Source organism: Dromiciops gliroides, chromosome 3 (assembly GCF_019393635.1).
Source record: "Dromiciops gliroides isolate mDroGli1 chromosome 3, mDroGli1.pri, whole genome shotgun sequence".
Classification (NCBI taxonomy): Eukaryota; Metazoa; Chordata; class Mammalia; order Microbiotheria; family Microbiotheriidae; genus Dromiciops; species Dromiciops gliroides.
Window position 1 is genome coordinate 79,252,427 of NC_057863.1, and position 15,477 is coordinate 79,267,903.

Sequence of the window (15,477 nt, forward strand, 5' to 3'; positions counted from 1 at the left end):
ATAAAAGGAAGCAGAAATGCCCATTTCCATCATCAGACAGTCATTTTTTAAGTCTTGTCATTGTAAGTCATATAATAATTGTTTGGTCTAGAGAAGTATTTGTTTCACAGGAGAAAAAAAAAGAAGTGGAAATGATATTTTTTGTGGTACTAACATATCAGTAGTGGGAGTGTAATTGGAATTTTTAATTCTTAATTATTTTCCCTCAATTCTACCATTAATCATCATAACAGGATTAACTAGGATGTTTTCTGCAGTTGTAATAGAGTTAAGGCAATTTAAATTTAGTTTTCTTTTTCCTTTTTTGTCTGATTTTTCCCTAATTATTTCATGGCATTTCAGTGCTTCAGAGAATTTAGATGAGCTCTCTTCCTCCAGTAGTTGGTTACTTAACCAGAAGCACATTAAGAAAAGGAGAAAAGACAGAACAAGACTGAGATCTCCATCCTTGACTCTCATGAGCACAGCAGCCCGAACAAGGCCTCTTCAGAGTTTCCACAAACGAAAACTCTACCGATTGAGCCCTCCTTGTTATTGGATTCCAAAGGTAAGATTGTTTTTGGTGAGAAGACATAAATAGAAATATTAGCACTTCTCCATATCATATATGGTAGGATATTTATAATACACAATTTCAAAAAACCATCATTGATTCAGCATGGTTTAGTGGAAAGACTTGGATTTGGAATCAAAGATTTGGGTTTTAATTCTGACTCAACTACTTACTAACTCTGTGGTCCTGGGAAGCCTCTTTTGGACTTTATCTGTAAAATAAAGTTGTTACTAGATGATATATAAGGGCCTTTTGATATCTTGGTCCTAAGACCCAGAAAACATTAGCCTAGATTGCCTTCAAAAATCATAGGGATTGGGGGGGTGCAGCTAGGTGGCACAGTGGTGGATAAAGCCCTGAACCCTGGATTCAGGAGAACTTTAGCTCAAATCTGGCCTCAGATATTTGACACTTACTAGCTGTGAAACCCTGGGCAAGTCACTTAACCCTCATTGCCCTGCAAAAAAAACCCCCAAAACAAAACAAAACAAAAAATCATAAGGATTTTGATTGGAGATGGCTGGATAGGATGAAGTTGACTCTAGAAATAACTGGGTTCAGATTCTACCTCTGAGATATACTACCATGCAACCCTAAGCAAATTAATCAAGACTCATCTTACGTTTCACATAACCCACCTTCTGCAGGAGGAAGTTCCTGGTCCTTCCTTCCCTTGCCTCCATTTGCCCCATCAAGTGCCCTCCCTCTGAGATTATGTCCCATCTACTCTGAATATATTTTATATAGACATTGTTGTTTTCATTTTGTATCTTTGATTAGAATGTGTATTTTTTGAGGGCTGGCACCATGTTTTGTGCCTTTCACATATTTCCAGTACCGAGTACAGGGCCTGGCACATAGCACTTAATAAACGCTTGTTGACTGATTGACTGACTTAACCTTTGAATGCTCCAGGGATTCTTCCACTGTAAGTTGTAGAACAGTTACAAAAAATTACCATTTTGTGTTGAGGTAATTTGCACAGCATCACTTGTCAGTTGTTGATTGCAGAGATCCCTTTGCTTGCCCTCCTGGGCAGTGTAGAGCACAAATGAATCTGTACTACACTCCCTGTTTCTTCCTTTCTTCCATCTGTTTCTTATGCTTAATAGGAAAAAAATAACTGAGTTCAAGTTTCCACTTTCTTTGCTTTCATTACTAGCTGGCTAGCTTCCTATCCTCACATGCCTCCTAACTTTTCTCCCTAAGTAAGTAATCACTAAATGCCATGTTTTTTTTTTCAGACTAAACGTCTTCATATTTGAATTCTAGTTGGCCTCATGTGGCAGCTTTCTGGATCCCCCATTTGTTACCAGATTGGCCATCCTCTGCCCTCTCCAGTAACTCTACTATATTCGCTGTGCCCTTGCTTTCTTGGCCTGGGTGTTAGATAAGATCAGGAAGCTAATAGAACATTGTGGGAAGACTGCCCTGACACCAGCCCAAATGCCATTTTAGAACAGCTGCCCCAGCATAGTCATCTTACAGATGATTTAAAGCAATGTGGCATGGCTCTGGAGAACTAGCTTAGCATTTAAATCAGAGCTATGGGAAGGATAGGCAGTGTAGGGCTCTATGGCAATAATACAGTCACAGGATTTATTTGGAAGGCTTGTTGGTAGAAAGGCTGGCCAGAGGAAGCTGGTGGCTAATGGGAAACTAAAAGAGTAAACAAAGAGGGTCAGTCAAGGTTCCTTTGCCTTAGTGATTCCATAAGCTGAATGAATGGCACCTGGAGGATGTGGGGGGAAATAGGCCTTATCTATACATCTTTATTCACAAATGCAAACACAGGCTACTTGAGTGCCTTTCCAAAATGCCTCATGTTATAGTCCTATTGCTATTTCCAGTAAGAAAGAGCTTCAATTAGGGCAAAATCACGCAACATTATAATAACTGATATTTGTAGTGCAAAGCACTTTGTGAAAGTGTGAAACATCAGGAGGTTGAATTAATGACCTCAAACATGTCTTTTTGCTCTAGAACTAAGATTCTAGATTTAGATTCTAGAAATAAGAATCCAGTGATTCTTATTTCCCCAAAATGATTGTGGGTTGAAGGGTATTTTTTTTCCTCCTCCAATCACTATCTCATCAGGATGGTGATTGGTAATTTGGCATTGAGCCAAAGAAGATCAGCCCAAGGTCTAAATAGGTAATGATTCCCCTCCTTTACAAATATAAGGGATTAAAGACGACCTTAGTCTGATTCTGGGAGTAAAAGGAGGATGAAGTAACAAGGAAAACATGAGCCCAAGGTGAGCCCAAGGATCTAGACCAGAGGGGTTTTTTTTTAGCCTTTTTTTACATCATGGATCCCTTTGGTGGTCTCTAAAGTTTATGAACCCTTTCCTCAGAATGATGTTTTAAATGTATAAAATAAAAAATAAGATATTACAAAGGAAACCAATCATATTGAAATAAAATTATCAACATATTTAAACAAAAATAAATTCATGAACCCTAGGTTAAAAATCCCTATTCAGATCTAAATTAAGAAGAGATCTTTGATATATGTACAAAGTGATAACAGGAAGCACCTATAATGATTATTATTTAAAGCTTGTTTATCATTACTTTTATGATTGGATTTATGAGTCTAAAAACCATGAAAATTTATTTTCCATTTAAGTCAGCTACTGCTGTATGTGACTATTTTGCCTAGAATATGGCCATGTAGTTTAAATGATGAGGCTTTACATGTTTAACTGAGAACATGCATCAAAATCTTTCCACTTAATTATCTTTCTTTAAAAACAAACAACATATAATTACTATACAGATGTTCCCTAGAGTATTAGTGATATTTTAGTAGTTCAAAATATTAATTTAATAGTTTAAGTTCTAATAGCTTAAAACATCTCAAAGACATCTGGAACACAAATGGTAGAATACAATTAGAGCAAGAGCAAGGATTAAGAGAATACAAGCATCTCAATATAGTTGATACATTTATCACTGACACTGTTAACAATTTTGCTTTATCTAACCCAAGTAATATTTCTGAACTTTTGCAGAACAATTCTTCTTTGATCTATTTTAGCTCATCTAAAGTTTGGCTTTGTCTCTAACATCACTAGCCAACTTCACCAGGTGTCAAAATCCCTGTAATCTTTCATTCATCAATACTTTGCAAAGTACTAAAAGTTATGCTGAATTCTAGAGTTAAAAAGATAATCTTTCATTTAACAATTATCAATTACATGTGTACTATTTGCAAAGCACCATGCTAAATTTAGGAGAAATGAAAAGATAATTAAAGTTATGTTTCAGGTTCACATGATGTTCATAATCTAATGGATTGTAGAATTAGTTGTGCATGGTGACCTGTTGGGACCTGGGGAAAAGTGGGCAGTATGAGAGAAGAGGTACTTCTTCTAGTAGAGAAAAGATGGTGATAAAAATCTGTATGCATTTGAGCACAGTGTTTGTAAGAGAAACTTCATCCTGTGGCCTTTAACTAAGAACCTTTTGCTTTCAGCATTGTAACTCTTACAATTAGAGCTCAGGTTTCTCTAATTCCCCAATCCTCTGTCCTGTTCTAGAACAGGAGAATTGTCTTTTGTTTTTCATAGTGTGGTAAAAGATAGAAGTAAAGATGATAGCTACACCACGCTTGCCTAAGAGAATGTAAATCCCTTAGTGATAGTTGTTCAATGAAAAAAGTAGTCATTTTTCCCTCTCCAGGGAAAGAACTTCATCCCATCTGGTATTTTACTGGTAGGTATTTAATTATTTGGATCTGTAGAGTGTTAATATGAACACTTCTGGCAGGTTTCCAACCAACTTTTCTAAACCTGATAATTTTTAAAGAGACTGCTTTTCCAAAAAAAATTTTTTTTAATTCATTTAAACAATACAGTGCAATTCTCTGAATAGGTGAAAATTATCTCCTTTTAAATTTGTGTCAAGAAAACAGAACAAAATATGATATTCTATCTGTAAATTAGGTCAAGTATACACACATATAAATATATAATATACAAATATATTTGTATATGTGTACATACATATATTTATATACATATATGTATGTATACACACATACATATAAAGCCTTGTAAACCAGAATGCCTGATGAGTCTATAATAGATTCATTCACTCAATAATCACTTTTTATGTGTTTATAATACATTCTTAGAGAGATAAAAAGATAATTAAAGCCATGGTCACTATACTCACGGAATTTACAACCTAAAATGATTTCATTCTGCATGTGAGAGTGTATGGATAAAGAACTGGCTTTGGATGTAGGAAGATGTGGATTCTAGTCCCACTTCTGTTCTGTACTGGCTATGTGACCCCAGGGAAGTCACTTAACCTCTTAGTGCTCTAGGCACATTGTGTCAAGCTCAAAGAGGAATTTTTACCAAACATTTTCCTATTACATTTGAATCTGGACACACCTGCTTTAGGGAATTTTTAAGACTACAGATTGCTTAGAAGTTGTTGACCTGCCTGCATTGGGAGACAGTTCCCTCATTTGGGAGTTTCCTATACGTGAAAGAAATCATAGGGATATTCCCCATCTCTGTATGTGAACCAGTTGTGTATATGGCCAAACAGACAGTGGACAAAGGATTATTTATTTTATTTTTTTTTTAGTGAGGCAATTGGGGTTAAGTGACTTGCCTAGGGTCACACAGCTAGTAACTGTTAAGTGTCTGAGGCCGGATTTGAACTCAGGTACTCCTGACTCCAGGGCCAGTGCTCTATCCACTGTGCCATCTAGCTGCCCCTGACAAAGGATTATTGCTGGAGAAGAAGAGGAGGTAAGGAAAGCCTGTGAGTTCAGAAGTATTGTCTTTGAAGGAGCAATTTGATCCTGTTAGCAGCCAATACACATTAATCAAGGCAGTGACAGGATCCTTTTGTTGGAGAACTTTTTGTTGGTTTCTGAGATGCTCCATTTTCTCTCAAAAGATGACAGTCTAGTGAATTGAAGTATTGGTGAAAGAGGAGGGCTAGAAAAGGAAGAGCTCAAGGGAAGGGTGAGGGAGGGAAGGAGATAATGATGATGGAAGTGCACAAAGTGCTTAGAAAAGATTTGAGGAGGGAATATTTTTACCTGGAGGGATCATGAAAGGCTTTCTGGGAGAGGAGGCTCCAGAGCAGAGCCTCAAAGAGCCTATGAAAGGAAATGATGAGGATGGAGGAGAGCGTGCAGGAATTATGGTGGTGGAGATGCTATTGTTTAGTTCAAGAAACAACCAGGAATCCCTTTTGGTTAGAAGATGAGTAATGTGAAATAAAGCTGGAAAGGTAAGTTGGAGCCATTTTTTTGTGAGGTCCAAGTGCCAGGCTAAAGAGTTTGCATTTTATTCCAGGTACATTAGGGACTCACTGAAGGTTTTTGAACAAGAGAATGACATGGTCACACCTGTGCTTTAGGAAGAACATTTTGGTAGCTATTTGAAGGCTGAATCAAGAAGAGTGAGACTAGGGGAAGGGAACTCATTTAGGAGGCTATTATCATATTATATCCTAGTGAGTAGTGATGAGGGCCTGAACTAAGGTGTCAACAGTGTGAGGAGGGAGAAAGGGACAGATGGAAGCTATACTATATAGGGGGCATGTGGTAAAGTGAAGGATGAAGAAAAGAAACGAGTGTGAAATGTTAGCCTTATTTCAGATCTCTGCTCTTTGTGGACTTCCTGTTCTGTTTCAGCTAGAAGATTTCAGCTCATAGCCTGGCCATCCCCAACTCTTAGAAGACACTTTTCCATTGATAGCCTCTTCCTTTAAGATCCAGGTCAAATGCTGCCTCCTCTTTGAAGTTTGCCCTAATTTCTCCCAGCTGGAAGTCTGCTCAACTTTTCTGACAGCTCTCTTTTACATTCTACCTTCTGTCATGTTTATTTTAATGATCTATGTTTCTCAACATTCACTTATAAAGTCTTTGAGAGTAGGGAGTTTTTTTTCATCTCTATATCCCAAATGCTGACTGCAGTGCCTAGCACCTCTTAAGTGTTTATTAAATATTTGTTGAATTGAATGGAGTATGTTTAGATCTTGTCAGTGTGTTTTCATTTTCTATGAAATACCGAGTACATTGCCATGGTTGTTTGTATGTCTTTTGATAGACTACAGGCATATAAATATGGATAAACAAGTATGGCTAAAGTTACTGTTAGAATAGCAGAAGCTGTTGAGTCAAGGGTTTCAAGGCTCCCAAACTTTACCTCTTCCTGCCTCTCCAAATCATAATTTAAATATTCTTTTTAAATTTTCTCTGGGTTCCAGTAAATAATTGGTTTGCTCATTTATAAAAAGTATTCATTAATAATTTTGAAAATTAGTCTTAGGACACTTTAGTTTTAATAAATTACTACCATGGGAACAGTGATTATTTAACTTAATCAAATAAATCTATGCTATAGGAAATTCTTGTAGCAAGACAGAATATTTGAGGGCAGGTCATACAATTATGGCATGTACCTAACCATCTTTTTTTTTCTTATACAACTGAATATGGTAGATTATACACTTACTTGAAGGCTAAAGGAAATTTTGAGAAGAATTAAGAAATGTTTTTTGCTCCTATGAAGTAATTAAAAACAGTTCCTCTGAATTCAAATTTCCTCACTTCTCCTGATTGAGATAATTTAAATTGCCAAGTCATTTTTTTAATGTTTAATAAAGTACCATATACATATGTATGTATATATGTATATAAAATATGTATGAATTTAAGCCAAAGCTTAAAACCATACTAAGACATTTGGGACAGCTTGTAAATAAACATGTACTACAGATATAAATGGGGGATATTGTTTAAAAAAATCATTTTAAAGAAAGAATGAAGTCTTCATCAAGTGACCTATTCAGCCCAATTTTTGTAATGCCTAAGTTAATTCATGGTAGTCAGTAGACACACAAGGGAAAGGAAGAGGACAGAAAATCTCTAGCCCATAGGTATAATTGAGTCTGAAATTTAATGGCACCAGACCTGCAGGGCCAAGTATTAGGTGACCTTGGGCAAGACATTCAGATTCTCTGAAATTGCATTTCTTTATTTTCAAAAGGAAGGGATTGAATTACATGAACTCTAAAGCTCTCTATTCTGGGCCAGGGTTTACAAATAAATTTATCCTATTTTTGTTATTTAGTTTGTTGAATAATGTTTTCTTATAATAATTTTAAAACTGATGAGTGGAATGTATTATATTTCTTTAAAAGAAAAAGTCACAAATTAAGTTGCTTTTTAAAAATTATATGGATATTGTTTGATATCCCCATCATATACCCCTCCCTGGTGTCGCCACAGCCCTATAAAAATAGTTTTTCCTGACCTTTCTCTAAGAGGTGCATACATTCTTTGAACCCTTTCGGTTCTAATTTCCCCAGGACTATAAGGTTTTGTGATTGCACACACCCTTGGATCTTCTCCTTTATATGCCCTGGTTCACTCCTACCCTTACCTTCTAAAAAAGTATTTGATTTATTTTCAGATATGATTTAGAAAGAGGCAATGCAAATATAACAACAAAGGAAAATATTGGATGTTGGAGGGGATGTGGGAAAACCGGGATGCTAATCCACTGTTGGTGGAGTTGTGAACAGATCCAGCCATTCTGGAGAGCAATTTAGAACTATGCCCAAAGAGCTATAGAACTGTGCATACCCTTTGCCCCAGAAATACCACAGCTAGGTTTATATCTCAAAGACATCCCACAAAAGAGAAAAAAGACCTATTTATACAAAACTATTTATAGCAGTTCTTTTTGTGGTGGCTAAGAATTGGAAATCAAAGGAATGTCCATTAATTAGGGAATGGCTAAACAAGCTATAGGATATGATGGTGATGGAATATTATTATGCTATAAGAAATGACAAGCAGGATGATTTCAGAAAGGCCTGTATGAACTGATGTATAGTGAAGTGAGTAGAACCAAGAGAACATTGTGCACAGTGACAGCAATATTGTTTGATGAAGACTATTCTCAGCAATACAGTGATGTAAGACAATTCCAAAGAACTAATAATGAAACATACTATCCACCTCCAAAGAAAGAACTGATACTGATTGAACACAGACTGAAGCATGCTATTAGTCACTTTTTTTTATTTTCCCCCTTTTATTCATGTTTTCTTATACAAAATGACTACTATGATAATGTTTTACATAATTGCACATGTAAAACCTATATCTGATTGCTTACCATTTCAAGGAGGGGAGGGAGAAAAGAGAGGGAAGTGATAGAATCTGGAACTCAAAACTAAATAAAAATGTCTATTATTAGTTTAAAAAGAGGCAATGCTGTAATAACAAATATTAAATAATACTTTTCCAGGTATTGTCAAACCCCAAACCACTTGCTAGTGATCTCTAACCTTTTTAATCTCTAGCACAGGGGTTCTCATCCTGGGAGTTTTTAACTTGTTTTTAAAAATTATTCCAGTAACCACATTTTTATAGATAAAGCATTTATTGATGTCTTTTATTTTTTATATAATAATTTTTTCCTAGGATTCCTCTTCCTCTCTCCAGGGAGCCATCCCATATGACAAATAATATTTTTTAAGACAAAAAAGGGGGGGATAAAGCAACACAAGTAATCAATACTTTGAAAAAGTCCAAAAACATATGCAGCATTTAGCACCTGTGAATTGTCTACTTCCATGTAGAAGTGGATTGGGGCTGGCCTCTGATCTCTCTTCATTTGAGTCTTGCTTGATCTTTTAAATTTTGTAGTATTTACTTTTGATTTTTTGAGCATGTGGTTCTTTCCACTTGCATTGTTGTAGTCATTGTGTATATTGTTTTCTTGCCTCTGCTTATGTCATTCTGCATCAGTTCGCCTATATCTTTTCATGCTTCTCTGTATTCATAACATTCATAGTTTCTTATAGCACAGTAATACTCTATTACATTCATGTAACACAATTAGTTTAGCTCTTCCCCAGTTTATGGGCACTTACTTTGTTTCCAGTTCTTTGCTATCAGAAAAGTGCTGCTATAAATATTTTGGTGTATCTAGAGACTTTCTTTTTATTGATGGCTTCTTTGAGGCATAAGCCCAGTGATAGAGGCTCTGCTTCAAAGGGTATAGACATTTTAGTCACTTTATTTGCATAATTACGCATTGCTTTCAAAATGGTTTTACTATTTCACAGCTTTGCCAACAATGTATTAGTTTGCCTATAACTTTATACCTGTTCCAACACTGACTTGCTTTTGGGGGGTTATCTTTGCCAATTTAAAGAGAATGAGGTAGAACCTCAAAGTTGTTTTAATTTGCACTTCTCATTAATTATTAGTGATTTGGAGTATTCTTCTTTTGAGATCTGTTTGTTCATATCTTTGACCACTTATCTATTGGAGAATGGCTATTAGTCATTATACACACACACACACACACACACACACACTCACACACTCACACACACACACAGGTATGTATTGTTTATTTATTTTGGATAGCAACTTCTTCTTGAAGAAATTTGATACAAAGGTTTTTTCCCCCGTTCAACTGTTTCCCTCATCCTAGGTGCACTAATTTTGTCCATGCAGAAGATTTTTACCTTCAAGTAATCAAAGATATATGTTTTATCCTTTGTAATTACTGCTATCCCTTGTTTTGTTAAGAATATATCTCCTACTGATAGCTGTGAGACAGCTACTTCTCTTCTAATTTTTAAATAGCTTGATCTTTAATACTAAAGCCTTAATTGTATACAAATATCTCAGAATTTTCTGATCAGAAGAATTTCATGGCTGCTTTATTAATTAGGTATAATTTTCCCCCTCCTTTCTGATATTTCCTTTTATCTGTAGATAAGCTGGTTCACCTTAGTTCACAATTAATACATATCACTAACATGTTTGGTGGACACAGGTCACTTAGTATGAGAAATATATAAAGAGGCAGGATTGAGGCAGAGAAGCAGTTGGCACGGGTTTTAATCATGACAGTTTTGTGTACTAACTGGTAAAAATCGGTGTCAGACATGCTGAGCTGCTGAGTCGGCCTGCTGGCCTCTGTTTTGGTTGGCCAGGTTGTCTTTTTTATTATTATTTTTTAAATGATTGTTGAAAACAAATATTTTAGTGCTTCACAGTTAGCATGGCTACTTGTCCAGGTTTTTTGTCCCTTTTCGATAAGAGGAGGGTCATTATACATCATACAAATCGAATTGGTTGACAGAACTTGAAGGCGGGTTATATTAAAATGAAGTCCAAGAATGACATCAGAGAAAGAAAGGCAAGACCCCGACTCAAGGTGGTCTTGGCAAAGTCCATTCATTTTATCTCATCAGTAAGTCCTTGGGATATCTAGACACAATTATCTGTCTCCACCTAAGGCTTCTTTTATGAACTTAGGATCTGGGTTGGGATTGACCTAAATGAGATTTGATAAAAATCTTTCTAGGAGGCCCTGTCCTCTAGGGAATAGAGGACCAAAAAGGGAAGATCTCTGGGTCCCCCAAGATATTGATTATTAATAATTATTTCTCACATATTCCTTCTGGAGCAATAATATGTTATTAATACATCACTATTTCTTCCACAATTCCCTATATTCATTTGATGCATATCTTATTTCTGGCACTTTGTTATCACAAACAGTGATTCTATGAATATCTTCATAAGAAGTGTCATTTCTTATTGACATTAACTTCCTTGAGGTATAATCTCATTAAATAATGTCTCTAGGCTTGAAAATATGAACAGTTTAGTCATTTTTCTTGCAAAATTCCAATTGATTTTCTTTGAGATACAGACCTAACAGTGGTACTACTGGGTCAAAGGGTATGAACAGCCCCATAGTCCTTTGGGCATAGTTCCAAATTGCTCTCCAGAATGGTTGGATCAGTTCACAGCTTCACCAACAATGCATTAGTGTTCCAATTTTTCCACAGCTTCTCCAACATTTATTATTTTCCTTTTTTGTCATATTAGCCAATCTGATAGGGATGAGGTGGTACCTCAGAGTTGTTTTAATTTGCATTTCTCTAATCAATAGTGATTTAGAGCATTTTTTTTTCATATGGCAATAGATAGCTTTGATTTCTTCATCTGAAAACTGCTTGTTCATATCCTTTGACCATTTCTCAATTGGGGAATGACTTACATTCTTATAAATTTTATTTAGTTCCCTATCTATTTTAGAAATGAGGACTTTATCAGAAATACTGGATGTAAAAATTGTTTCTCAGCTTTCTGCCTCCTTTCTAATTTTGGCTGCATTGCTTCTGTTTGTACAAAAACTTTGTAATTTAATGTAATCAGTCATCTATCTTGCATTTCATAACATTCTCTATCTCTTGTTTGGACATAAATGATTTTCTTCTCCATAGATCTGAGAGGTAAACCACTCCTTCTTCTAACTTATCTATGCTATCACCCTTTATGTCCAAATCTTGTACCCATTTTGACTTTATTTTGGTATATGGTATAAGATGTTGGTCTATGCTTAGTTTCTGCCTTACTATCTTCCAGTTTTCCCAGCAGTTTTTGTCAAATAGTGAGTTACTATCCTAGAAGCTGGAGTCTTTGGGTTTATCAAACAATAGATTACTATAGTTATTTACTACTGTGCCTCCTGTACCTAACCTATTCCACTGATCCACCACTCTATTTCTTAGCCAGTACCAAATAGTTTTGATGACTGCCTCTTTATAGCTTCAAATTTGGTATGGCTAGCCCACCATCCTGTGCATTTTTTTTATTAGTTCCCTTGATATTCTTGACTTTTTGTTCTTCCAGATGTGTTTTATTATTTTTTTCTAACTCTATAAAATAATTTTTAGGCAGTCTGATTGGTATGCCACTGAATAAGTAAATTAATTTAGGTAGAATTGTCATTTTTATTATATTAGCTTGACCTATCCATGAGCAATTGATATTTTTCCAATTATATAGATCTGATTTTATTTCTGTGAAAAGTGTTTAGTAATTGTGTTCATAGAGTTTCTGGGTTTGTCTTGGCAGGTAGACTCCCAAGTATTTTATATTGTCTCCAGTTACTTTAAATGCGAAATCCTGAAAATCAAAGGAGAAATTAATAAAATTGAAAGCAAGAAAACTTTAGAATTAATCAATAAAACTAACATCTGCTTTTATGAAAAAAAAATTTTAAATAGATAAAACTGGTTAATTTGATTTAAAAAATAAGAAAGAAGAAAACCAAATTACCAGTATCAAAAATGAAAGAGGTAAATTCACCGCCAATGAAGTAGAAATTAAAAGCAATAATTAGGAGCTATTTTGCCCAACTGTATGCCAATAAATTTGACAATCTAAATGAAATGGATAAATATTGACAAAAATATATATTGCCCAGGTTAACGGAAGAGGAAATAAAATCCTTAAAGAAGCCCATTTTAGAAATTGAACAAGCCTTCAATGAACTCCCTAAGAAAAAATCTCCAGGGCCAGATGGGTTTACAAGTGAATTCTTCCAATTGATTTTTCATATTGATTGGATAAATTCATACCTCCATCAACAGTGAATTAGCATACTTAATTTCTCAAAACCCAATATTGACTTTAACTATCTTTGTTAATTTGATAGTTTATGGGTATGAGTTGATACCTTTGAGTTGTTTTAATTTACATTTCTCCGATTGTTAGTGATTCTGCACAATGTTTTATTTGTTTTGCATCTCCTCTTTTGAAAACTTTATATCCTTTAAATATTTTCCTTGAATGGGAGAGTAGTATTTAAAAAAATATTCTTTTGAAGAATAAAACATTATGTAGCAACCAGTGTTAATTATATTCTATCTTTTCTTCAAACTTTTTAAAAATTATTTTTCTGATCTTGACAGTTCCCTAATAGTAATTTCCTTAACTGAAGAGAATTTTGGATTTTGAAAGAATATCTGATTTTGTTTCTTTTGTGATTTATTGTATAACAAAGCCAGATGCAAAAGAAAATAGCAATGCTATGCATGCCAATTAGACTTTGAATTCCTTTTGTAAGGGTTTTACTTTCCTTTGGAACACTGAGGGTATTTGTTCTTCAGCATCTTGCATGCTACATATATACATACATACACACATACATACACACACACACATACATACACATTTACATATTTACATTTCGTTTATCTGTAAGACAACCTTGTCTGAAGCATCCAGAACAGTGCAAATCCAGCTATCAGGGAGAGGTTAGGGAAGTGGAAGGATAAGCATTTCTGTTCTTGAAGAAGGAACTTTGAGTAATGACAAATAGAGGCAGGAAGATCCAGAGACATGAAAATTACTTATACAAAGTGTAATGTGCTTGATCATTTTACTGACCATTCAAATTGAGAGAAGCATTCTCCTATATCATTGATAGTTATTAAAGCCCAGGTACTTGGCTAGAAAGTTTTTTAAAAATGAGAGAAGTGGCAGGAAAAGGAAACACAAGAAACAAGCAAGAAAAAAAAGTCAACAGAAAAGGAGGTAATAGACAGCAGAAGTGACAAAACATGGTTCAGGGCTAGCAAGCAAAACACTTTAACAGGAACACAAAGGGAGTTTTGTTGTGTAGGAGCAAACTGTACATGATACGGTTAAATTACATTCTGTGTACTCTTTTCATTTGAGCATTTATGGAATGCCTTTAGTCAATAATATATTTATTGAAAAATTTATATACATTATAGAAAAACTTCCATTAAAAAAAAAAACAGCCCTAATTGGTGCAGTACTGACTGATGGAGGACCTCCTGTTTACTTGGTGTTGATTTTCAGGCCAAAATTGGCACAAGTGGCAGAGAATCTATCCATACTCAGATGCATCTCACCCTCAAGGGCTGTACTGTGTTTGCATATGCAAAGGAGAGATATAAGTTATAGCTTGACGGTAGGGTCAAAATAAGAGGAAGGAAGGGAAAAGTCTTGACATGTTGAAGTTGTTACGCAGTTACCCCTTAAACTGAAGGGATCTCTAGATAGATCCATTTTTCACAGTAAATGGAGAATCTTTGAATGTTGTGGATAAGTTCACTCTTACCTTGACAGTATACTTTCTAGGGATGTCCACATAAATGATAAAGTTGATGCATGTATTGCCAGAGCTAGTTCACTGTTTGAGAGGCTTGGAAAAAAAGCATAGGAGAGAAGTAAGGATGCATACTAAATTAAAGGTTGACAGAGCCATTGTGCTGACTTCACTCTTGGATGCCTGTGAAACTTGGACAACCAGCACCATGCCAGAAAACTGAACCATTTCCACTTGAATTTTCTTAGGAAGATTCTGAAAACTACCTGGCAAGATAAGGTACTGGATACTGAGGTCCTCTCTTGAGTTGAACTGCCAACCATTCAAACTTTATTGTAGAGAGTGCAACTCCAGTGAGCTGGCCATGTTGTCTAAATGCCAAAGGTATAACTACCTAAAAAAAAACCATTTTATAGAGAACTTACACAAAGCAAGCATTCACAAAGTGGTCAGAAAAAGTGGTACAAGGATGCTCTCAACATCTCTCTTAAGAACTTTAATATCAATTATGAGACACGGGAGGGGCTAGCACAGGGCCAGTCAACATAGTGTGCCCGCATCAAAGAAGGCACTGTACTCTATGAGCAAAGCAGAATCTCAGTAGCACAAGGAAATTGTGAGCTGTACAAATCCAGAGACATCTCCATACCAAATATTTTAATGTTCTAACTTGTGTCCAACCTGTGGTAGAGCCTTCCAGACTCATATTGGGCTGATCAGCCACAGATGAGCACACTGTATCCTGATCTTGACATCATGTTATTGGTCCTCTTTGAAAACAAAGGATAAACAAAAGTTCATTGCCATGTCTTTCTATCCCACTAGTCATTGAAACTACCCTCTCCAAGTCACTTGGAAACCTCTTTATTGCTAAATCTAGTTAGTGGCCTTTAGTTAATCCTTACCCTTCTTGACCCCTCTACTGTGTCTGATATTGTTGACCTCTCTTTCTTGTGGATAATTTATTATTCCTGTTTTTTGAGTA

General features: G+C 35.4%; 1 protein-coding gene across 1 annotated transcript in view; it reads left to right on the forward strand.

Annotated features, from left to right (window-relative positions):
- Window positions 1-15,477, forward strand: part of KANSL1L (KAT8 regulatory NSL complex subunit 1 like) — a 148,132-nt gene that overhangs the window by 86,998 nt on the left and 45,657 nt on the right. Inside the window, exon 5 of the mRNA XM_043992796.1 lies at window positions 343-547. Coding sequence (XP_043848731.1) covers window positions 343-547 — 205 coding nt within the window. The remainder of the gene's footprint in view (window positions 1-342; window positions 548-15,477) is intronic.